Raw genomic sequence first — 26,065 nt, forward strand, 5'->3', positions numbered from 1 at the left:
CTTCACATGAAATATTCAGGAAATGCTGCTTAGAAGAGGTTGACCAAATGGGAGTTGGGTTGGGAAAAAATATTCACATAAAGGTAAAGTGAGGAAAGACTATTTTGTGGAGTCCCCTAAATATCAAGTTATAGGAGAAAATTAGGTATCAGATATAAAGTTAGATGATTTACAGATATTATCTCATTTATTTCTTATATTATCAGGACTGGATTAGGTATCATAAGCTGGAATTTTATATATGAGCAAAACCAGTGGCTGAGTGATAGAAGCAGGATTCAACCCATGTCTGTTCTACAACAAAAGCCTGACCCCTCTTTTTTCTAAACCATACTCTCTCCCCCAAGGAGTTTGAACATCTGAATAGGGTTGGTTGGCCAATGAACTTCTGATCATCTAAATAATTGTTTAGGGAGAGTAATCTGATAGATAGAATATATGTTCAGTTTTCTTGTAAGAAACTTAAGGACAGGAACTGGAATATATATGACCTATATATCCTAGAATGTTTAGGCACACTGATGAGCATGTAATGTCTCCATATGCACTGACTGAAGTGAAAACTGGTTAATTATCAACCTGTTAAAAATTCTGCCTATACTTCATACTCTATCTGAGGTAGCTGCTTTTTTTTTTTTTTTTAAAGATGACTGGTAAGGGGATCTTAACCCTTGATTTGGTGTTGTCAGCACCATGCTCAGCCAGTGAGCTAACCGGTCATCCCTATGTGGGATCCGAACCCATGGCCTTGGTGTTTTCAGTACCACACTCTCCCAAGCGAGCCACGGGCTGGCCCGAGGTAGCTGCTTATTGATAGAAGTTTTTTTTTTTTTTTTTTCTTTTCTTTTTTTTCCGGAGAGGAGAGGGTGGCCGGCTGATACAGGTATTGAAGGCTGGACCTTGGTGTTATCGGCACCACACCCTAACCAACTGAACTAACTGGCCAGCCCCAGAAGTTTTCAACAAAATACTGTTTCTAACTCCAATTCAATCTGATAAAAGGTCATCTTCTTCTTATCCAATCCGCTTCACACCTAAAAGTTTTCAACACTTACAGAATTATTGGAGAAATTGTGAAAAACTTCCGAGAAGATGTAAACTGTACTCCATAATCCAGTTGTTCCCAGTGAGTTAGGAGCCTTGCTTTACCCTGGTCAGGAGTTTCAAAAGGTGTTCCTTTCACTGCATGCATAAATACGTACATCCCCTGGAAAACAAGGAAGGGGGTATATGATCAATATCAAATACAAAACTATTTTGTAATGTCAGTAAGAGTTAAGATAGTTCCAAGCTGTTTGTTACTGAGTATGTGATTTAACTTAACAGCTCAAGTTTAAGCTTTCATATAATAGTGAAAGGTTGTGACTAGTTTCTTTATGGTAAAATAAAGCTTCCTGGGGTATATAAATATTATTTGGTGAAAATCAATAAAAGGTCAACCAGAAATAACTCATTTTCATTAAATTGAAAATAAACAAATGGTATCATCAGGGTAGCTTCATATCATTACATTAGATTTTCTAACATCTTTCCTGTTAGGAAACAAGATTACCTTTTTCCCAACGTGTAGGAAAGTTTTCTTTAGGGTGTTATATTAGTGAATCTGATGATACTTGTAAAATGAAGATATACAAATTAATTTTTAAAAGGTAATAAAATAAATAAAATCTATCGGGGAAAGTGGTTTTGAAATACTTAATATTAGAACTGCCTTTGCCTCAGTAGTTCTCTTCCAAAGCAACAAAGATGGTTTGAATAGATATGATGTTTGACTTAATTTGGTTTTAAAATCACCACTGTGCCTCAAGAGTGTTTCTTTTGAAGTCAATTTTTAAAAACCAAAAAGCCATTCTATCAGGTGATATGTTTATTAAATGCTTAATTTTGTGGTTAATTAGGAAAAACCCAATGTACACTAGACTGAGTATTTTTAAAATTATGATGCCCATTTAGATCAATAGGTAGTACTTCATTTCAGGATCACTGTTTGAGGCACTGATAACAGCATAAAGCCTAAATATTACCAAGAAACAGTTTTTCCCTCTACAAGCCATGATGTGATATCTTTTTTTTCTACTTCAACTTTTAATAAATATATAGAAAAAACAGAAAAATAGTGATTTGAAATTTTATATCATACACTATGTTAAGAGAGCCCTTCCTTTCAAAGCTTAGTCTACTTCCTAGTTATTCCATTAGGAAATTCAAAAGTTTTCCAAAAAGAAATTCAAAAGTACAGGACACAGGACATGTATGGTATGTGCACATCAAATTGAACAAGACATGTCCCCAACCTTGAAAAAATTCAATCTTCTAAGGGAAGGTAAAAAAATATATATATGCATAAACAATTTGAAGGCAGGGCAGAAATTGCTATCAAAGGTACAGTCAGAGTACTCAGGAAATGCAGAGGGTTCCTTGCTTTTTTTTAAAAAAAAGATGACCGGTAAGGGGATCTTAACCCTTGACTTGGTGTTGTCAGCACCACGCTCTCCAAAGTGAGCTAAGCGGCCATCCCTATATAGGGATCTGAACCCGTGGCCTTGGTGTTATCAGCACCACACTCTCCCAAGTGAGCCACGGGCTGGCCCTGAGGGTTCCTTGCTTTCTGAGGCAAAAGCCTTGATTTACCTTGTAGACTACCTCATTTTTGAAGGTTTAGCTCAAATGACAACTCCTTAGTGAAACCCTCTCTATTAGTAATAATTAGTCTCCTCACTATGTGGTTGCATAGAATTTTATTGAATATACTTTAATTATAGCATAATATATTGTATTGGAGTTGTTTGCACAATGTTTGTTTTCCCATTAGGAAATACCTCAGGAACAAGGGTTGGTCCAGAACAAGTATTAGATATGTTGGAAGATGACATTAAGCCAAGGACAGTTTATTCTGTAAGCACAAGAAAACCATTTTCACATGGGCTTTAAAGGGAATTAAGAAACAGAAAGTGTATGCTTTCAAATTCTCAGGAGTATATGACCCCCAAAAAGTTACGAAGCTCTACTCTAGACCACATACGTGTTAAAATCTAAGTGAAGTACAAACCTTTCTATTTTCTTCAAACCATATGTGCTTAGTAGTGTTTACAATATAATAATCAGTTTATTTTATATATTCTTTTCAGTGAAAAAGAATAAAATCTTATCTGACCATATATCTTCTACACCAATGTTTGTTTTCAATAGTTTTTATATAAAATGTTAATGATTATATTCTCACATCAAAAAAACTAGGTAAAGAATGTATGTTGCTCATGGGTAGCTCTTAATAAATCAAAATGAATAAAAATGAAGAGAATTTTCATTCACTTTTAAAGCTGAGCTAAGAATCTTGTGAAGCATTAATAACTCTAAGAGTGAACTGTAGCACTGAATAAAAACAATCATTGTAGGTTTCTGCTATATAGTTCAGAAAGACAAACACAGTATATTTTTCTAACTACGTATAACAATTAGGTCTATTTCCCCCTATATAAAAGCGTTCAGTATGTATTCCACATTTTTAATTGTGTTAGTGTAGGCTATCTTTAAAGGAAACTTAAATTTGGAGTCATGTAATTGCTACATCTACTGCTGGTTAGTTAGGTTTTTAGTGTGGTGAACTAATAACGAATAAATCAGAAGTTTGCTTTCCCACATGGTGTCAATTACCTATCCTTTGTCCATGACCACATACTGTGCTGCAATCTTGGTTAACCAACTTGAAAACATGGCAGGGGAGTGGGTACAAGGGATGGCTTCTAAAATACATTTAGTACATGTGCCATTGAAGAAGGGAAAAGACTAATTTATTCAGCAAACACTTAAATATGTGTTTAGAGATACAGAAATTAAAAGAAAAGAGCTAAATGCTAATTATAAAACTATGATAAACACACGATAAAAGAATGCAGCATGGGAGTTGTGAAGATTCCTGGAGGAGGTGATACCTGAGCACAGTTTTGCTGGACAAGTAGGAATCAGACAGGCAGAGCAGGAAGGAGGGAGGGGTATTAACGTAGTAGAAGAGCTTAAGCCAAAGCAAAAAGGTAAGAGCAAGATGATTTTCCTTATTACTAGAGCATATCCTATGTATAGAGAGACTGAAATAAGATTGACTCTCTTTCTTGCCTCTGTACCATTATGAACTAGTCTTATATGCCATGCAAGGAACTTGGGATTTTACCAGGAATGCAATGGAGACTCACTGATGAAAGACTTAGAGTGTGACTTGAGCAACATGCATTTTTAAAATACCACTCTGCCAAGCTGGAATGGAGGATGGTAGAGTAGAGGAGCATCAAGAAGACCATTTGATTTACTGGAGTAATCTGCCTGAGAAAAAATTAAGGTATAAGGATCAAGATGATAATAAAGCAGCAGAACAGACACAACTTTGACCAAATGGAATGAAGTATAAAAGGAGTTATCCTAAGACTAGGAGGGTGACCATATGTCCTGGTTTGCACAGGATGGTTCTGATTTACACCTATTCTCTTGGAGTAGTTATTACTAGAGCTCCCTTTTATTCTCAAAATAGTCTCAGTTTGGATGATACTTATATTAATTGCTTTACTACTGACATTCAGCCATCTGGCTTAGCTTACTGGACAGACAGTGGTGTCTTGAGATAAAACTGGGAACAAATTCTGGAACAGATTGTGAGTGGTAAGGGACTGATCAGAAATAAGATGAGTTCCACTTGTTTGGTTTAAGGTGCAAGGTACTCTGGCTATATAAATATAAACTTAATTATGCTATAGGTAGAAACTAAAAATATGGGTAGATGAAGTAACCTAGGCAGAATATGTAATATAGCATAAGAAGGGATGAAGAAAAGAACCTTGGGAACAAGAGTATTTAAGAGAGGAAAAGAGAAGGAAGATCCTGCAAGAGGAAACAGAGAAGGAAAGATCAGAAATATATCTACGAGAAAAAATTCCATGGAAGCCAAAGGAAGAGTTTCAATGAGAGAGAGATTAGCGTCAAATATTTCAGAGAAGTTACTATTTAAAAAGAGTGTTTGCCCTACCAAAGTCTATCATGATAATGGACTAAATGAACATTCACCTATCATTTCCATCAGCACATCATCCTTTTCTTCCTCCAATCAACTTCAAATATACTTTAGAAGATATAAAATAAATTTTAATTTAGAAAATATATTTCTTCTACATTTTCTTGTTTTACTGCTCTAAGTTCTTAATTTTTTTGATATCTTTAAACATACAGTAATCTGGATTCAATTAAAATTCTCAATTAACTGGATTTCTCACCTTTCATTCTACTTTTAATAGGCAGTTAAAGAGAAGAAAAGTCACCATAGGATTGTGATGTGTTTTGTTTTGTTTTTGTAACTGGTAGTTTCCAGGGCTGCATTATATGGCACAGTAGAGTCAACAGAACCTCCGATACTGTAAAGATCTAATGCAATACAGTTAATACAAGAAGATGATAGTAAGAAGCAGCTTAGCTTAAGGCACCATAAGATCCTGAATCACATAAGGTATGATTAAGCTCAAAATATTTATACTGAAACAGGAAAACATACTTATACAATTTAGAAAGACTTAAAAAGGATTGAAACCAAAGACTTTCACTAGACTCCAGTTAAACAAAAAAGAAAATTACTTCTTCTGAAGCATTCTGGTTAATCAATATATTACAGTAGTGTAGCTTGAACTATGGTGTCTTGCAATTTTTACCATAATGACTCACTATTTTCTAGATTCTATACAAACAACGGGAGGAAAAAAATGTCTTTCTTAGAAAAAAGGCCCAATGTTGAAATAAAGTGTGATAGAAAAAATAAAATCCTACATAAGATTCTTCAAAATTGTCTTAAATACTTAAAACCACTAAACTATACACTATAAATGGGTGAATTCTATAGTATACGAATTATATCTTAATAAAGTTGTTAAAAAAAACTGTCATTTTTCTTTATAACATAAAACTTTAAGCTTTTTAAAAACTTGTGTTTAAATATACATATCATAAAGTTTACCACCTTAACCATTTTTAGGTATACAATTCAGTGGTAGTAAGCACATTCACATTGTTGTGCATCCATCACCACTACCATCCATCTCCAGAACTCTTTTCATCTTCAAAACTGAAACTCTATACCCATCAAAAAATAACTCCCCATTCTTCCCACCCTTTAACCTCTGGCCACCACTAAACCTTAAACTTTTAAATGTTTAATACAAGGTGAAATTCTTACCAGATTGTGTATAATATTTGTTAATGTCCAAGCAACAGGAACACTGAAGAAGGGAATGCTGAGTAAGACGATATGAAGCAAGCCAACTCCCAATGCATATGTCAGCCACATACCCCGGCTGTTCATTACACGGGTATTTGGATTCACCTCGCTGTGGGCAACTCCAACATTCATGTTTGCTCTGTAGAAGAGAAATGAAATGAAACAACACTAATAAACCTGGAAACCTAAATACCCCTAATGCTGATTTGATAAAGTGTGTTACTAAGATTATTTTTTTCCTAGTTATTCTGAAATAGAACATAGACACTTTCCAAAATATGCTGCTTGTAGATGCTGATTAGGCAGTAAAGAATCCTTATCATCTGACTTTATGGTAAGGTAAAAGCAAGGCGTATTTTTATGGTTCTCTTTGAAAAGACATAGTTAAAAACCCTTTCCTAAAGCTTGTTTTCTAGCATGTTGGTTTTACTAAATTAAGTAATGGACAAGAAAACTCAAACTGAAAGAGAAAAGCTACATTTTCTTATATCATGAAAGCAAAGTGAAAAGCTGAGAGCTAAGTTAAACAACAGAATAAACTGATATTTTTTAAAAAGAACTGACCCAGCAAGTCTATTCTGAGTAGCCAGACTCTTACATCTAATGCAATGTTGTATCCATAAAGAGTAGCCAGAGTTCAATCACTACTTTTTGAATACTGAACCTGGGAGGAACATGTTGTTGACATAGAGTGGTGTAAAATTTACAAGGTCAAGGGATAACACTTGTGTCTCAATTTTGTGATACAACTAGGTTAAAGCAATGAGTCTTCTGAATATTTCTCTAGTCAACTCCACTAAAACTTTAGTTTTTCTTTTTCGTTCTTCTTTTTATAGTTTTCCCCTCCCCTTTTTATGTTCAAGATGGACACCAAAGGAAGACTGATAATAACTCCCAGTTATTTTAATGTTTACTTGGATCTAAGAATCCATTAAACAAAACTGTCCTGAAGAGTACCTATCATCTCAGGGATGGGGATAATGGGGCTAGATTATATTTGGAATAGCTCCTATGTAAGTCTTTCTATTATAGAGTTAGCATAGAGAAAGGACTTTCTCATAACCCCATCCAGCAAGTGTTTCCGGAGGATAATGTCCCTTTCATTCTGTAAAGATCTATGGAACAGGGATCCAGGTTTACAGTGATGAAAGTTAATTACACCAAGTCAAAGCAAAGTCCCCAATTCACATGTGTAAATTTTTCTTCTACTCTAAACATCCGTTGTTTATCACACATTATTTTTAAATGTTGTAATTAAACTCAGAATATGCCACCAATCTAGATAGCTTTCCCACTTTCTACAAGATAGAAAAAAATGTTCGTAAGAGGCCTAACGTTTACATCTCAGCAGAAAGCAAAACTGGTGTGGTGTGGTACTGATCTTACTCCAATCAGAAAACCTTTCCCAGCAGGGCTGCCGCGCCGCTTCAGGACCGGCAAAAGATGACTTTACAGTGAACAGGATCAGGCTCTGCCCTCGTCGGTGCCTTTGAAGACCGCGACCCACAGCGGCCCCCTTTGGGAAGTCCCCGGCTGCCATACAGCCCCCGCAGCCGGAGCTCCGGATCGGTGGGAAACGCCGCAGCGCCTCCCCCACACACCCCTTCCTTCTCGCAGCGGCATACTCCGTCAGGGCCGTGGTACGACGCCGAGGGCTTGGGGGGCGAAGCTCTGGGGCCACTTGGCCCGCACCGCCACACAGGGCGCCGTGGATGCAGCCGAAGCCCGGTCTTCCTCCTTAGGCGGACGGTGGCCCGCCAGCAGCTCCCTACCGACGAAGGCAGCAGCACAACCCCTGTCGCGCTCGTGCCCACTTACCTGCCGCCCCACTGCCGGCGCCCGGCACGGCGCAGGACTAGCCAGGCGGCGACAGCAGCTCACACTGACGGCGTTCAGACCCTGAGCCTCGAGGTTTGCGGAAGCTTCAGAGCCGAACTCGCTGCGGAGAGATTGGCTGCGAGCTGCGCCAATCCGACGTTCCCCGGGCAAGGCGGGACTAAGTGCGTCCCGCCGGGTCGCGCCGGGTCCCGCCCCACCGCGCGCGCGCGGCGGCCGAGAGGGGGATCGCGGGAGGTAGGACCCTGGCTCCTGGAGGTAGGCTGGCAGCTCGCTAGTGGGTGGTGGTTGCGTGTCTCGCGCGAGCAGCGAGGTAGTGTCGTTTGGCCGGCTGGCATTCATTCTTATTTTCTCGAGGCTCGTGGCCTTCCCCCCACCCCCACTCGTCCTGGACCGAGCGCGAGCGTCGCGGGCTGCCGCGGGCTCCTCCCCCCCGGGGCGGGAAGCGGACCAAGTCTGGCTCGCAGGCGCGCACACTTGGAGAGCGTTCTCCGACCGGGTCTGGGCTCTTTAGCGGTCTCGTTTGGCCTTTACTGCAGCCCGTTTCCCAGACCCTTCTGGGTGCAAGACTTAGAAGTTGTTTTCCAGGCAGAAAATTTAACCCATAATAACTTGTGAGTTGTGTGTGGCGTTTTATAATATTGTGTGCAGTGGCATTCAGCAAGGGGTGCGAGTAAACTCCTTCCAGTCAGTTACGATTTTTGCTGGTGTCGTTCTGGGTTTATCCATATGCCGAAGACAGGCATCTGTGTTACATCCTGAGGAAATCTGGATACCAAAAATTGATCTCATTTGAAGACAAAGAGGAAAAGCCTTGGTTAGATTTTTGGAATTATCTTTGAAGTTAAATTTCGTTTATTTGGCAGTGAGCAAAGTTTGTGATTTTTGTTGCTGGAATAAGCTTCAGCGACATTTTGAAATTCATTAAAGAGCATGTTGGCTATATACTTGTATGTCTATATATCTTGCATTTCTGTTCTATGAAAATCATGACAAATGCAAGATAGAAAAACCATTTCAGAACAGAAAAAAACATTTCCCTTCGTTTTGTGGGTTAAATTTGTTCTGTTCTTTAAATACATTATTCCTTTGTATTCTCCCTAAAGTCTGTGAGTTCTCTGATTTCTACTTCTTTTGTAGGTACACCTGATGTCCTTGACTGACTTTCTGGGTCATCAGCAGTCTTTCAGGAGTGTTTTGTTTCCCTCTCAGCAAACATGGAAGACTGACTATCCTGAGATTCTGAGACATTGTTTGCTGTGACTTGTAAGCCTGACGTTAGTCCTTCCACTTTTCGGAAGAGGTCACTTGGTATACACACAGTGGTCTAGGGGTTATGCTAGGGATATGTGACTAATATAAAAATACTCTTCTCAAAGAACTGTGAGCCAGGAGGAAGGGACAGACAAACACTTAGTTAGAATAACCTGTGATGAGTTTTGGATTAGAAATAAGGAAAACATGCTGTAGGAATACAGAGGAAGGAATGCCTAATCTGTTGGGAGGTGGAGGGGAGGAGGTTTGAGCCAGAAAGACTTCCTTAAGTAGGTGATAACTTGAACTAAATCTGGAAGGATGGTTAGAAGTCATCCTAGAAAGAGAGAACCAGATAAGCTAGGGAAGAAGTGAGAGTCACTGCATTATGAGAGACAAGTTGTAACGTATGACTGCCCTAGTGCACATTTGGGGAATGGTGGGATGAGATTAGAAAAAGGCAGAGACCCAATTAAAGGGTTTGGACTTAGCCTGGATAGCAGTTGAACATCTTTATAAAAATTTCAAGTAGGGTATCAACATGATGAAATTTAAAAGAAAGAACCCTATAGGTGGTTGAAATTTGAGTCAATATCAGGTAGTTGTTGCAGTGGTTCAAGGGTGAAATGTTGAGTGGCTGAACAGAGGCAGTATAGAGAGGAGAGGACTAGTTTGGGAACTTTTTAGGTAATAGGGTAGATAGAACTGGGTGGTAGGATGTAGAGAGTGAGGAGAATTTCTAGGATGACTAAGATTTCTAATTTTCCTTTGTGTGCCTGGGTAGAAAGTGTTCAAGGCATTGCCTTTGGAGTCAAACATGCCAGGCTGTGCATCTGCCACTTAATAATTGTGTGATCTTGAGCAAGTTATTATGCCTTTAAATCCCATTTGTAACAGAGGAATAATAGTATACACGGGGTTGTTGTGAGGATTAAATGGGATAACGTATATAAAGTTCCTACGTTCACTGTTATTTTTATTGTCAAACAAGAAATATAGGAAGAAAGACAATTAGAAAAATTCTGAGATCAGTTTGGGACATGTTAGATTAAGATTGCCTCCAGGTCATCTAAATGCTGATATTTAGAAGGTAGGTGGAAATAAGGCCCTGGAGTCCAGAAAAAAGTTGTTAGGAGATATAGGTAAGCTAGGGGATGGTATGGAGGCCAGTTAAAAATGAAGTATATAAAGAAAAGGAGTTAAGGCAGTGGTGACTTGCTGGGAAGGAGGATACTCTTTCTAAAAATGTTTTCATTGGCACAAGAAAGGTGCTGATAGCATTATTTTATGGCCCTTTTAAAATTTTCATGAAGTACTTGCCATTAGTGAAGTACTGTGATTGCTCTATGTAGCATCCAGAGATACATGATATATAATTACCTGCATTCAAAGGTTGAAGAGTTCAGGACAGGAGTGTGGTAGGTTTAATTATACAGTTTAATTTTTACATTGTTTGTGAATTTGGGGGGAGCATAGATATTCAGATTGTAGCAGTGAGGAGAGAAGGGGTGTTGACCTGACACTGAAGGAAGAAGAGTGTGGTAGAGATGCAGACATTTTAAGAAGGCAGAGGATGCAGTGGAGTGGGGTAGGTAAGGTGTGATGGAGTTCATGCTGTGAATTGCCATCATCTCAGTAAACTAGAAGAATGAGGAAGATTGGGATGAAATTAGGGATTTGGGGGGAAAAAATAGAAGATTTTAGAGGATACACTGTGAAGAATGAGACAAAGGTGATGAGATTAAGGTTTGCCCAGAAGGAGTAAAAGTTGAAGTGAGGCTGGGTTTATACCCCAAAGCTTTGTTGGTCAGTGTTTTTCTTAAATCCTTGGGATTCTTAAACTAAGGTCCGAAGACTTCTTGAGCCCAGGCCTAATGGGTTTACCACTTTGGGGGTAAGGATTGGGGGGAAGAGGGTTGTTCAATTTAGGAGTTTAGAGGAACTCAATTTAGTCCACATACCCTGGGATCTTTTAGCATGCGTATGCCTAGCATTGTAATATGTTCTTTATATACATGGTGTTATTTACCTCTCACCACAGCCACGTGGTGTCATTATCCCCATTTTATAGATTAGGTGATTGAATTTTAGAGAGTTTATTTCCTCTCATATGGTAAGAGATAGGATAAAAACCATAGTATGATTTCAGAGCCTGCCATTTTAACTACCACTTTACCTAGCACTGTCCAGTAGAACTATAATGTAAGTAACGTAAGCCACATATATCATTTAAAAATTTCTAGTAACATTTTTAAAAGTAAAAAAAAAGTTAATTTTAATAATATATTTTATGAACCTAATATACCTGAAATATCAAGTATCATCCTATAATCAATGTAAAAAATAAATCAATAAGATTTTCTATTTTTTTATGCTGAGTTTGAAATCCAGTGTGTATTGGCATATCTCAATTTGGACTAGCCACAATTCAAATGTTTAATAAGCTACATATGGCTAGTGGCTACCATATAGGACATTGCAGCTCTCTACCTTAAACTTGAGGCAAGTCTAAAGCTTGGGAAGAGTGTAGAAGGTGCCTTTTGCTTGTGATAGCACTAATTTGTGTGAATGTCATGACAACTGAGCAGCCTGTCTACTGTTTCCCTAACTGGGAATGAGAAAGCTTCCCAGTGCTTGAGAGCCAGAAAAAAACATTGAGGGGTAGTTGTTCACAGCTACTCTCCTTAAAACTGTGTACCCCCCAAATTATCAAATATATGTATTAATTAGAGGGTAATTGTTAATATTAAAAAAGAATTCCTATTCATTTACATAATGATCTCTCATCATAATACTGTACATTTTAGAAGGCCTTTCCATTTATAGAACAACTTTTTATGTATGCTTTCTTATTTGATTCTCAAAATAAACCAGGGAGGCATTATCTCCATTTTTACAGTTATTTAAGTGATATGCTTCAGTTTACATGTAATAAAGAACCCCAAGACCTGTTTTTAAAACTATGGTGTTGTTTTTCCACTCTGCCAATTAGCTTTGCCTTGGGTATAAGCAAAATATAGTTATGTTTATGAATTGTGACCAGTTAGCACTCCCAGAACCCGGTATGCTGACTTCTTCCTAGAAATGCATCCCTTAAAATCCTATGTAATTTTTACAATGCATATACTCCATTTCCTGCTCAGTTACTGACTTTTACTTTAAATGACTGTTTGTCTTACATTGCCTGAAAAAGATCCCAAACTGCCAGCATCTTTTTTGTGCTTTCGTTTTGTTTTTGACATTGCTATTTTCTTTGGACCTAGATTCCGTAGGATTGAATTATCATGTGAGCATGTAACTAGTCATGGTAAATTAAGGAAGTACCTGGGGTTTTTCCTTCCCGCTTTTCTTTTCATTGTTGTTGTTCAAGAAAATATTGACTTTATAGAGGAAATGCATGTTGTCAAGTTAGTGTTTATTTTCCCAAAATCTTTTCTCAAATTGGGCATTAAGGCAGTTGCAAAGCCACCACCCTACATGTTTTACCAATGGAATTTCTAGCTGAGATTTTTTTGGGGGGGTTTTCGTCTTATTTGAACAAAAGGTTTCATAGCTAATTACTTGCAGAGAAGTTTTGGATCTGCAAGTTGGATAAAGGACCTCAAACGCCAGCAGAGGCACTGGAGTTTTATCTTACTGGCTTTGGGGAGCCTCATGATTAGAATGATGTTTTAGGCAGACTAACGTAGACATAAGTTTTCTGATATGTCTGGTATCTGACTAGTTCAGATTCAACAGTAATTTTAGGGTCTAGATATCCTAACTCCAAAAGATGATTGAGAAAGACATTATAACTAATCAAAACATATGGTGACTAATGATGTTTGCTAGAGATTGTATTTATCCACATCCCAAGGTGACAGCACCACCTGGTCATTCCCAGCCAGGCAAATCATGCATTATAGTCATTATAGCACAGTTGTTATTCTTCAATTATTACCATAGTGTGATTACCAACCAAATGTCTGGTTTTTTTGTTGTTGTTGTTTTGTTTTTCCTTTTTTTTTTTTTTTTTTTTTTCTGACTGGTACGGGGATCGCAACCCTCAGCACGGTGTGGTCCACACCATGCTTAGCCAGTGAGTGCACCGCTCATCCCTATATAGGATCTGAACCCATGGCCTCGGCGCTACCAGCACCACACTCTCCCGAGTGAGCCACGGGGCCGGCCCCCCAAATGTCTGTTTTTAAGAAATCTTTTCAGAACATGCTTGTCTTGATTTTGACATGTACATGCCTTCAGTTATGTACTATAATGAGTTTGGACCAAGTCATATTTGGCACAGATATTTAAGGAAATACATCTGAGATTTAAAAAAACTCTCTTAATAAGAAGTTAAGTACCTAGGTCCAGTTACTTGATCAATCGGGTTTTTTTTTTTTTTAGTCTCTTAAGTGGTCATAGTACCTACTTTTCATGGTGTAGAGGATTAGGTGCAATCTCATATGTAAAGTGCTTAGCACAGTGTCTAGCATACTAGATATTCAGTAAGTGGTAGTTACTGTTCTTGTCGGAACCATCATTTTAATTGGCAGTATAGACCGGGTGACCAAGGGCAAGAGCCCTGGGAGCTAATTAGGAAATTATATTGTACAGTGCTTGGGCTTGAACTATTAATGGAGGGGGAACAAAGAGGAGGAATTAAATGTGAGAAATACTGAGAAAAAAATTGATGGGACTGAGGAGTTGATTAGATTTGGGTGAATGGATTATTCTGATAGTAACATCATGGGGTTGGGAGAGCTGGCTGTTTGTTACATATTGAGTTTGAGCTAGTGATTTCAGCAGGCGGTTGGAAATACAGGATTGAAATTCAGGAGAAAAGTCAGAATGTAGATAGCAATTAAGGTCACGCAAAAATCCTGAGAGAAATTAGAAAAAAAGCAATTTTCTTCTTCTTATGTAATCCTGAATTTTTTGGAACCCATTTTGCTCATTTTTATGGGTAAGAGGTAATTAGACTACATATCAGGTATTGAACAACTTGCCTGTATTTAAGTCTTAGCTGTGTCTCATAATAACTGGATGAACTTGACAAATTTTCTTACTTCTCTGTGCCTCGGTAGTCTTATAAAATGGAGATGATAATGGCACCTATTTCAAAGGATATTGGTAAGAAATTAATTTCATATTGTATGTGCTTACAGTAGAGTCTGTCATGCAGTAAGGTTCAATAAATGTGAGCTATTATTATCATTATTATTTCTATTGGTTCTGTTAGGAATGTTTAACAATGCTTATTTTTACAACTTGCATTTTTATCTTCTAGCTACTTTGCTAAAAGCTAGAATGAAGCAGTTGCCTGCAGCAACAGTTCGCCTCCTTTCAAGTTCTCAGATAATCACTTCAGTGGTCAGTGTTGTGAAAGAGCTCATTGAAAACTCCTTGGACGCTGGTGCCACAAGCATAGATGTTAAACTGGTGAGTGTCCTTGAGAAGCCAAATACCTTTAAAGCAAAAAAAGGCTGAACAGATCTTTTCTCCTTAAATTATTCTTAGGACATTGGACCCTTTGTCTTGAGTAGATTCTTTAAAGTAAATTTTAATTTAAATCAACATTATAGTAACACTTAAGTAAATTATAAAAGAAAACAGTTCTTTAGCATTACATCACCTAAAATATCAAATTAATGTCTGTATTTTCTACTGTTATTTTTCCCTGGTTGTTCATATTTACTTGTTTTGTATATTCCCCTTTGCATTTTATTTTTTCCATCTAATCTTATTTTGAAAACATTTCCCCTTGTTACTTTATAGTTTTCACATTTTTATATTTACGTGCTGATTATTAAATCATTTGAATTAATATGACTTACAGCAATCATTATGATTCTATGTTGCAATTAGTTTGCTTGTCTATTTCTCCTGTTCTAAATTGCTAGCTCATAGAGGTAAGGTCTATATTATATTCATTTCTGTGTCCTCCATACCTGGCCAGTACCTAGTACATACTAGGAAAGTGGATAGATTTGCTTGATTTAATGTAAAAGTAAATTTTTGAAAATCTCTTAATTATCAGATATTTATGTTATTTCTAGTATTATTGAATTAGAAATAATTCTGATAGGAATATCTCTGTAGGAAAGGGACCTAATCTTTTCTTATATATGAAATGAGATTCTATGAGATATATATAGATGAATATGTGTAAAATCCCAGTCACTTCTTATAAAAACTCTGAAGTAACTACCACTATACCCATTTTACAGATAACTGGTGTTCTGAGAACTTACCCAAAGTCATATAATTAGTAAGTAGTGGAGCCGAAATCAGAATTTCTTACTCTAAAACTTGTTCAAGATCTTTCTTCTATGCCAGTGGTTCTCACAATGTTTTAGTGCATCACGATAATTTAGGAAGTTTGTTGAAATCAATCATTGGGCCCCACTCCTAAAACTTCAGATTCTAGGTGGGGCCTGAGAATTTGTGTTTCTAACAAGTTTATAGTTGATGCTTATGCTACCGTACCAGGGAACACACTTTGAGAACTATTCTCCCATGCCATATTAAACATACTTTGTCTTTATTTAAATTTTTTTATTAAAAAAAAATTGGGGGGTGGCTGGCTGGCGCATGTGTTTTGGTTCTAAATGATATAAGCTTTATAAACATGAGAAAACATTTATTAAATCCAAAGAAAGCTAATTTATTTTTGGGGGGCATTTCATGTAGTCAGTTCAGTCTGATTAAAGTACAATTAATAATTAAATAGAAGTAGATAGTTATATCTGACAGATTTGACTTAAGAATCTTAGGCAGGCAAAGATATATCGTGTTCTTAAATGTCTCTGGAAAAAAAACATTGTTTTTTAAAATAATGTTACAAAGCTGACAGAAGTCTTCCCTATAAAAATGTAATAAACATTGTAGTCTGGCTACATATTTTATTTTCTTGACATTTATCAGATAAGTATCTACTTTGTAGAATTTTAAAACAAACACCTCAACTGTTGTGTTGCTGTATATAATATTTGTTTTATTATGGTTTTGTACAGTAATAGCTGTCATCACTAGATGTGTTTTCATAATTAGCTAATTAAACTTGTTGATACTATTTTAAACATCTAAACAGGTCTTCGTGTTCTCATTTTACTCAGATGCCTAGAGTTCTTATTTATGTTGCAAGATTTGCATTTCTGTAGTTGATGATTTTTCTATAAAATGAAATAAACAAGCTATTCCCAGAAGTCAACTTACTTGTATATTGAGAAAGATATAAGGAATTAAATCTTAGGTATCTCCCTCTAATGCCTTGTATGTCTAATTTATCTAAAAAATATTGACATTTGCAGTATATAATTTTAGGTTACTAAAAGGATATGATTTTATTTTAAATAACACACTTATTACAATTGTAGGAAGATTTTTTTTCCCCTTTATAAGTTGCATCTATCGCCATACACAGATAACTTTGTGGAATCAGGATTATAATAGAAGTTGGCTACCAATTTAGGATATGGTATTCATAGAAGTTGTGATCATTACAGGAATTTAGGTTTTGTTTTTGTTATGTATATGTATTTTCAGTATTAGAATATAAAACTAAGCTGTGAATTGAGTTTTTTCTTTTTTGATTTTCAAAGTAAAAACTCACTGAGGTTATCAGATTAGGTGTGTTTTCTCAGCAGTTTTCTGTTAGGTGACTATTTACAGAAAGAAATTTAGAAAGTTCTAACATAGTAAATATTTAAAGTTTTTTATGAAAGTAACAAGGGAGAAAGTATTAAAAGTCAAGTTGAATAATGATAATTGCTAGACTCCTGGTGGATAGAACAGGAGTTGTTCTGTTGGTGATGGTGTTCTCTTTTGTTTCATTTGGGGAATTATATACACCAAACATATATTCAAAAATTCAAAAGAATTTTTTTAGTCAAGTTTTACTGTAACATAAGTTATAATAAATACCCATGATAGTAAAACAATTGAAATAAACCTTAAAGCCATAGTGACCTCCTTATTTTACAGTTGAATCTGAGTCCAGAGAAAAAGACTTGCTCATTGTACCATAACTAAGAATTAGTAGACCTAAGGAATTTAAACTCTATTTCTATAATGTTTTGCTTCCATGAAAGGTAAATAAATGGCAAAATTGTTTCACTGTGTTTCTCTCTGCATCTAAATGTGATAATAGTTTGATGTTTTTATATTCTAAATGTGTTTTTTAACTTTTTATAGGAGAACTATGGCTTTGATAAAATTGAGGTGCGAGACAATGGTGAGGGCATCAAAGCTGTTGATGCACCTGTAATGGCGATGAAGTACTATACCTCAAAAATAAGTAGTCATGAAGATCTTGAAAATTTGACAACTTACGGTTTTCGTGGAGAAGCCTTGGGGTCAATTTGTTGTGTGGCTGAGGTAGGGTAATTTATATTGACTATTTTAGTGATTTCATAATCGCAGAATATTAGAATTAAGAGAAAACTTACATAGTATTTGGCAAAACATGGTTTTACGTTTTTATTTTTATTATGGTGAAATGTCCGTATCAAAAATTTACTATTTTAACCATGTTTAAGTATGCAATTCGGTAACATTAAATATATTCACATTGTTGTGCACCCATCACAACCATTCATCTCCAGGACTTTTTTATCATCCCAAACTGGATCTCTGTGCCCATTAAATAATAAATCCCTGTTCCCTTTTTCCCCCATCCTTTGCTAATCGCTATTCTACTTTCTGTCTCAATGCTTTTGACTATTCTAGGTACTAAATGGAATCATGCAATGTATGTCCTTTTGTATCCGGTTTATTTTACTTAGCATAATGTCTCCAAGCTTCATCTGTGTCATAATATGTATCAGAATTTCCTTCCTTTTTAAGGCTGGATAATATTCCATTGTGTGTGTATTCCACATTTTATTTATCCATTCATCCGCCAATAGACACTTGAGTTGCTTCCACCTTTTGGCATGTGAATAACATTGCTATAAATGTGGGTGTACAAATACCTGTTTGAGTCTCTGCTTTCACTTCTTTTGGGTATATACCCAGAAGACACAGTGGGCTTGCTGTGTAATATAGCAGTTCTGTGTTTAATTTTTTTTAAGAACAGTAAAGTGTGTTTTGCAGTGTTAATATTTACGGGAGGAAAAGTTGGTTTAGTGGCGCATTGGCTTGGAAAAAATGTACTAAAAAATTAGACAGATACTTAGCTATAGTACAACTCAGAACCTTTGCTGTACTAAAGCATATTGTGAATCGCTAAGGGTGGTAATTTATAGTAGGTACAGTTCCCTATACCTACCTGAACATGAAACCCTTTTATTGAGAGGTATATCACTATGTTTGTTTGTTTGTTCTGTGGAACACACTTTGAAAATACCATGGTAGTCAGTACAGATAATGAGGTTGTGCTCTAGACACGTGCATTGACTTGGCCTAAACCCTAGGTGCAGACTGGATCCTAGAACTTTACTCTTTCAGCTGCTGGTTAGGTGCTTTCAATGTCTATAAACCCCTGAGTTCAGTGCCTGGCACACTTAATTCCATAATACCAATTATGCTGCACTGACTGTGCTCCAGATTTTTGTCACAAACTAGTCTGTGGCAAAGCCTATTTATAACCTTGAGCTCTTCCTTTCCATGTATCTCATTTATGTTTGATTACATGACTGTACTAGTTTCTTTGTGCTATACCATTACTGTGCGGGTGTTGGGCTGTGTTTTATTGTGTGACAGTATCTGTGTGCCAGTGAGTGACAAGGTGATTGTGAGGGTCTCTAGCTGTTGAACTTTGCCCAGTGGCCATGTAATCTTTCATCTGTACTTAGGCTGGCAGACCTTATTTAGGTGAGAATGTTCAGATGCAGTAAAATGATAGGACTTTATACATACTATATAGGAAAAGTGGCATGGACATGAAATATTGTTGCTATCTCTCTTCTGGTCTTTGGGCATCCTTTAGTAGCTCAGTCTTCTCAGAAATGATGTATTCTCTAGGCTCATTGTGGTCTTCCCTCTGCCCTTGAAGTGCTGGGATAGTGTAGGTTTTCTCAGTTTTTGGTGGATATGGTCCTAGCTCTTACTCTTTGACTTTAGGGATTTGTAAAATGACGTTCTAAGTAGACCAGGAAACTCGTAGGTGAAGTTTAAGGGAGATTTTGCTATTGGAGGATAGAGGACTAGTGGCCCTTGCTTGTTAAAATCCAGATGTTCAGACATCATTAAAGGAGGAAATCCTTAATTGGCATTTCTGTGTTTTCTTACAAGGTGTATATAACCTTTCAGAGCTGAAATTGGTCATAATCAGCTTTGAGTGCTAGGTGGCAGCACTATACTTAGTCTTTGTAAATGTGTTGTACATGAGCCATATAGTTTATCCAAATCTTCACTGTAGTTCTGATTTTAGACAGCACTTTTGCAAGTCTTTGTCCATTGGTCACTCTATCTTGTTTCTTCATTTGATTATTTAAACTCACTTGATATCCAAGTTTATCATTTTGTTTTTCATTTTTGAAGCATTCTAATGGCCTTGAGTATAAATAGTTAAAATAATTTTGCTCATCAAAATTACAAAAAAGTTGTCAAAGTATCACAATAATAGAAAACTGTAAACTTTGAAAAAAAATTACATTTGCAATTTACACATTGTAATACAAAGCATTTGTTTATCTTAGAAAATACTAACATAGCATTTTATGGAAGCCCCTTTCTTGTAAACCTTTGGAAAAACCATACGTAGATATATGTATGTTTGTGTGTGTGCATACACACATGCAAACAGCACAATTTTCACATATATACACTCCAGATCACAATACAGATCATAATCAGCACCCCAGAAGGTTCCTTTACACCCCCTCCCAGACTCCTTCTAGGTAACCACTGTTCTGACCTCTGTTAACACAGGTTAGTAGTTCTATCTGTTCTTGAACTTGATGTAAATGGAATCTTACAGCAGGTATTATTTTGCCCCAGACAGAGTTTTTGATGATAATTTAAGTTTGATTGTACCTGAAAGCTAAAGGAAATACAGAACTGGAAGGGACCCTACCCTGGTAGCACCACTCACATCACCCACTTCAGGACCGAACACTCATTCTTCAGCTGTCTAGAATATTGGTGACTGAATGCTCACAGCTGATCTCCCTCTGGAGATTGCCTTTACCTCAGCTGAAGAGAGCTACTTTATCCAGGTCATGCAGGACAACCTGCGTCCAATGACTGGTTGATGAGAGATCATAAAGGCCTGGTCCAAGTTCAGGACCACTGTGCCCTGTCCTCATAGGTTATTATCTCAAAGCAGTCCTCAATAAACTTCCTGCTCATTTATCTCTGTCTGAGTCTGCTTCATGGGTAAGCCAATCTATAATGTAGGTCTTCTGTGATTTAGTCTCTTTAAATTACTGATGAAGAAACTGGGATCTTGTGAAGCCAAATGCCAGGTCTTCTGCCCCAACTTCAAAACATAATTGCTGATATCAGTCAACTAATATTTCATTGTCTGCTGTTTGCAGGGTGCTGTACTAGGTGGTTTATTTCAGAGGAACTATGCACACTGAAGTAAATGGAAGATGAAAGTTGTGACTGATTCAGGGACACACATTGTGTCCATTGCAAAGCCAAGAATTCAGTTCCAATTTCATGCCTCTGAGTACTGAGTTCTCCACAGTAGGTTATGCTGCTTTCTTAGTAGGTATTTATAAGTTTAAAAATACCTCCATATTGAAATAATAAATATACCCAGGCCTGCAGGGTAAGCTCAATAGATAAGTAACTACTAACAACTTGACTACTAATAAGTGGTCAAGTTGAAACTTTTGTGGGAGGACTGAATAGTATTTCAGAAATACAGAAAACAATATACGTTTGTTAAAGTCTATTACTGTTTAAAGTAAATGTTACTCAGGAAGACTTAATGAGTGCTTTTTGGGGAAAAAAGTTCACTTTTTAAACTTAATATTCTCCAGCATTCAAAGAATTGAGGTTTCATGTATAGAAGTTGCATATTTATTTTTAAAAGCTTTGATTTATTTTGAAACTTTTTACATGGAGATTGCAGTTACATATAAAAATTAGTGATTTGGTTATTATATCTACCAGACTAATTGATGCAAATAATTTTAAAGCCATATATTTGTAAACCATACCAGGCTCAGTAGGCTGATAATATGTAATTGGGATATAGTTTTGTCACACTGTTAAGCTGCCATCGCCCAAAATTCCAGTTGTTGAAATTACTTTTCATTAGATTATTTTAAAGATGTTAAAAATTTTAGTTATAAAAGGAAAAATTAAGTTAGACTTTCACCAAAAATGGCTGGAGAAATCTAAAATACATCTAATTCTGTATTCTTTGTATACTTAAAAAGATTGAGTAGTTTTCCTAATTTGTCAATTATAAAATAACTTTCACTCTCAGACTTAAACAGTCCAAAGGAGTAAAGCATTCTTTTTTATATCGACAGAGTCGACTATTTGTATTTAAAAATGGAATTACTTCTCCCATAATCTGTGATGAATGTAAGTGTATCAGTGACTGACAGAAATTGACCAATACAGTTTTCTTTAAAATCATATTAGCAAGCATAACTTCTCTTGAAATTTACTGTTGTTTGTAGAGCAGTGATTTTGAGATATTTGTCATTCTTCCATGTTAGATTCCTGGTACTAATTACTAAGCCATAGGGACTAGAATGAACTAGAGATAGTGAAAATCCTGTTTTGACCTGTTCATAAAAACCTTTATAAAAGCTATTTGTATATATTATTCCTATCACATAATAAAATGGATATAACAAAATATTTTATTCCTTTCCAGATTGCTATTTTATATGAGTGTATGTTATATTATAGATGATCTTTTTCCCTCCAAAGAAATGTTTAAGAAACTCATGAAAGCTTTTTGAACTGGATTTTAAATGGAGGTTAAATTACACCTTGATTTTAGGAGGAACAGTTTTGTTTTGCTTTCTTAAAATAGGAACAGATTCCGAAGCAGGAATCAGAAGTCTAATTCTAAATCCTGAGTGTTTGAGTAGGAGACTTGGCCAAAGGCATAAAACAGGCTCACTTTTCTGAGATTCTTTTTTTTTTTTTTTTCATCTATAAAGTGAGGTTAATGATTTGAAGGTCAAATAAAATAATACATATTAAAGTTTTTTGTTTTTTTTTTGTCTTTTTGTCTTTTTGTGACCCGTAAGGGGATTGCAACCCTTGGCTTGGTGTCGCCCGCACCGCACTCAGCCAGTGAGCGTACCGGCCATTCCTATATAGGATCCGAACCCGCGGCGGGAGCACCGGTGCGCTCCCAAGCCCTGCTCTCTCCAGAGTGTGCCACGGGGCCGGCCCCATATTAAAGTATTTTGAATGTTGTCATGTGCCATATAGATGAATGTTATTTATGCTTGAACTTGAATGTCAGAAGTAGTATGCAGCTCTATCAAATAGGTAATGAAGTCATCAGACTTAGATTCCCTTGTTTGCAAGCAGTATTTCACTTCAGTGTTCATGCTCAAGTTTGTGCAGCCTTCTTCACATTTTTGAGAAATCATTTCTAAAATTTATCATCCATTCATAGGTAAATTCCTTCTAATTCTTACTAAAGGTCTTCATTCTATAGCATAAGCTTATTTTTTTTCTCTTGTTTTTCCCATAGAAGAATCAGAATAATTGCCAGGTGTCTTCTGCACTCATATTTATTGATTTATCCATTCAACATTTTAAAAGTGATTACAGTGTGCTCAGTATTATTCTGACCTATCAAGTTCATTATAAATAAGATAATACAGGATCTGTAGGTTTGTGTTTGTTTTATATCACGTTAAGCCTCCATGGCTTCAAGGGGCAGGATGAGGAGCTAATTCATCCTGTTTTGAAGATGGAAGTTGGGACTCCTTTACTTGTGGGCCCACATAGCTGTTAAAGGGTAAGGGGAAGCCCCTAACATCATTTTGATGGTTCTAAGCCAAGCATGTGATTCCTGACTCATTTTCCACGGTGTAGCGTGTCTGCTATGTCCTTTATAGCCATGGTGGTAGCCATCGGAATTTTTGAAGCAGTTGGAATATTCTGCTTTCTAATTGTAGCTTCTCCACAGGTCATAGAACTCTGTTGACAGGAGAAAAGCCAGGGTCAGGATCTCCCTGTTGCTGGTCTCCCCTTGGTGGAGTGTTTGGCACCAGGTTCTAAAGTCAGAGTACTTGTATTAGTGTACAACTATGCTCAGGCAGGCAGGCATACTCACATGCAGAAAGAAAAAGACATTTCAGTCATTCAGGCAAAAGCCCACATTTCACTTAAATCATAAAGATCATCCTTCTTAGTTTTCAGACTCATATTTCTTTGCCAAAGTGATCATCCAAAAGTCAGCACCGCCCCCCCCCAAAAAAACTCAAAAGGCTTTATATTATATTAATAATTTAAATGAATTTTTGCGTGAAAAGCCAGTGTATATCGTCAGTTTTTAGTTACTGTTTATCTAAGCATTGAGGAAAAACCATGCTTATCTAAAGTTTAAATGCTTTTGTTAATTTTAATTCTGCAATAATACTATAATTTCTTGAAATTCAGTAACTGGGCTAACATTTACCTGCAAAGTACTCTAAGGACTCCTAAAACTTCTCCTTTTAAAATATTGGTTTTCTTTATTTCTTCTGTTGCCACCACTAGATTCACTCACTGCCACAATTCTTCAATGTCTCTAGTAAGAAGAGACAAATTACTGGTGAGTAATAGTTTATAATTTTGGAGATGCTCCTGATGGTGGAGTTACTGCAGGTTCGAAGGCTAGCTGCTGCAAAGCTAACTCATTCTGAACCTGTGCCTGGTCCAAAAGAGGTTTCCTGCCCAGGGACACAGGGTCATATGATGAAATGAACTCTTGAAATACAATTCCTTCCTCTGAGGAACAAACTGTATTTCATGAATTTGTGAAACATGCTTATGTGTGTTATCCTTTGCTGTCTTTAGCCATGAATTTGCAAAGCATTTTCTATCTAAATTTTTGTAGTACCCTGCAAATTATAACTTCAAAAAAAATTTATGTTGGAAAATAACATGTTCTGTTTTTAACTTTAACATGAATGTTATGTTGTGTGCACTAAGGTCCTATTTTGCTTTTTAGCACTTCAGCTTATTCATCTAGACTGAAGTATGTTTACTATTCACTAATATGTTTAAAGGATGAATAAGTTAATATAAAATGTTTTGAAATGGTTAAAGCAAAATCCCATGTAACCTTATAAGGTATTAACATCATCTTCATCTTATCATCACCCTCTCCTTAAAGATGATAGTGTAGTCATTTATTCAGGACCATCTAGAAGCCATTGGCAGAGTTAGTACTGGAACTCAGAGTTCCAGGGCCGCCTTTGCTTAGTGAGGTCAGATGGCTAGCTCTTTGGAGAATAGAAATAGAATTCAGTTGACCTTGGCATTTTGGAGAAGCGGTTAGTTAAATGTAGAATTGTTTTTAAAGGGACAATCGTGGAGTAATTAAACACAGGAAAGAAAATCTCTAGCAATTTCTGTCCTCTTTGTTTTAAACAAACTTTACTAGAGGAAATAATCTATTAGACACATTAGAGTCGGGATATAACAGGGAAGGTTAAGATTAGTATCAGGAAAAAAGTTTTAAATGAGCTTTTAAACATGGAATGTATATTGGAAGAAGTAGAGCAGTCACTTAAGAATACACAGAAGCTCACAATTTCTTTCATTTTAGGGTTAGCTTTCTTGGGAGGAATAGTTATCACAGAAATAGCAGCTTCACACAGTGCCCCTAGTAAGGGTTTTAGGGACATCATGCTCAGAGAGACTCTAACAGAATGTACCAGCACTGTGAGCTAGAGAAGCCATATTTTTTGTGGTGGCTCTGGTATTCACTGCATGGTACCCACATGTTCCACAGAGCTATATAGCCTGTACTAGATCTGCTTGGTTAGGACAGGATTATAGAAATATCGAATGTAGACCCAGCCAGACCCAGGTGAGTCCCAGCAGTGGAGCTGGATCTTTGTGGCTTCTAAATTTTCTAGATTTAGGATATTGAGCTCTGCTGAGTCTAAGACTGCCAAGAAAGATTGCTCCCAATTTTGGATCATTATTGCTCACCAGGTGTGTGAGGAGAATACCCTCTTCCCAGTCCACCTTGCTTTCCTTGCCAACATCCCCACTCCCCACCTTTAGTTTTTTTCTGACAAACGTATCATTTACTATTATACTTTCCTACTAATCTCACAAGATAGGTACGCAGGAAGTTGAGGATGAGGTTAGCCAAAAGAGTGCAGACATTCGTAAATTTATATCCTGTGGCTAACATCTGAGGAAATATATTCATGCTGAATGAAATCCTGTCGTGACTTATGTTTACATGTTTTAATGCTAAAGTTTTTTGTTGTTGTTGTTGTTGCTGTTTTTTAAAAGATGACCGGTAAGGGGATCTTAACCTTTGACTTGGTGTTATCAGCACCACGCTCAGCCAGTGAGCGAACCGGCCATCCCTATATAGAGATCCAAACCTGTGGCCTTGGTGTTATCAGCACCACACTCCCAAATGAGCCATAGGCCGGCCCTCTAAAGTTTTTTAATTAATAAAAAATTAGCATTTAATGAGTTTAAACCTTGGATTTAAGAAAAAAATTGTTCATAAATATATATGGGTATAGTACATTTTTTTGAATCATAAACTTAAGATACAGAAGTGCAGTTTTATACAGAATATAAAAGAGGGAGGGAATGATTACAGAAGTATTTATTTACCAGTGATATTATCGAAAT

General features: G+C 36.6%; 3 protein-coding genes across 11 annotated transcripts in view; 1 reads left to right on the top strand and 2 right to left on the bottom strand.

Annotated features, from left to right (window-relative positions):
- Nucleotides 1–1,145, bottom strand: part of OSGEPL1 (O-sialoglycoprotein endopeptidase like 1) — a 24,796-nt gene extending 23,651 nt beyond the window's left edge. For all 3 annotated transcript variants that reach the window (XM_063088528.1, XM_063088525.1, XM_063088535.1), the window contains exon 1: nucleotides 1,056–1,145. The gene's annotated coding sequence lies outside the window, so the exon portion shown is untranslated. The remainder of the gene's footprint in view (nucleotides 1–1,055) is intronic.
- ORMDL1 (ORMDL sphingolipid biosynthesis regulator 1) overlaps nucleotides 1–8,155 on the bottom strand; it is a 12,328-nt gene extending 4,173 nt beyond the window's left edge. Inside the window, exons 1-3 of the mRNA XM_063088544.1 lie at nucleotides 8,069–8,155; nucleotides 6,209–6,389; nucleotides 1,056–1,207 (exon numbers count right to left, since the gene is read on the bottom strand). Coding sequence (XP_062944614.1) covers nucleotides 1,056–1,207; nucleotides 6,209–6,382 — 326 coding nt within the window. The 5' untranslated portion in view covers nucleotides 6,383–6,389; nucleotides 8,069–8,155. The remainder of the gene's footprint in view (nucleotides 1–1,055; nucleotides 1,208–6,208; nucleotides 6,390–8,068) is intronic.
- A 108-nt stretch (nucleotides 8,156–8,263) lies between these two features.
- Nucleotides 8,264–26,065, top strand: part of PMS1 (PMS1 homolog 1, mismatch repair system component) — a 108,372-nt gene continuing 90,570 nt past the window's right edge. For 3 of the 7 annotated variants that reach the window (XM_063094612.1, XM_063094631.1, XM_063094633.1), the window contains exons 1-4: nucleotides 8,264–8,344; nucleotides 9,227–9,352; nucleotides 14,610–14,761; nucleotides 17,516–17,698. In XM_063094612.1, coding sequence (XP_062950682.1) covers nucleotides 14,630–14,761; nucleotides 17,516–17,698 — 315 coding nt within the window. In that variant the 5' untranslated portion in view covers nucleotides 8,264–8,344; nucleotides 9,227–9,352; nucleotides 14,610–14,629. Of the gene's footprint in view, nucleotides 8,345–8,529; nucleotides 8,701–8,882; nucleotides 8,904–9,226; nucleotides 9,353–14,609; nucleotides 14,762–17,515; nucleotides 17,699–23,956; nucleotides 24,012–26,065 lie in introns of those variants that run through there. The other 4 variants (XM_063094623.1, XM_063094619.1, XM_063094628.1 and 1 more) reach the window with 4 other exon arrangements.

Source organism: Cynocephalus volans, chromosome 1, assembly GCF_027409185.1.
Source record: "Cynocephalus volans isolate mCynVol1 chromosome 1, mCynVol1.pri, whole genome shotgun sequence".
NCBI classification, from domain to species: Eukaryota; Metazoa; Chordata; class Mammalia; order Dermoptera; family Cynocephalidae; genus Cynocephalus; species Cynocephalus volans.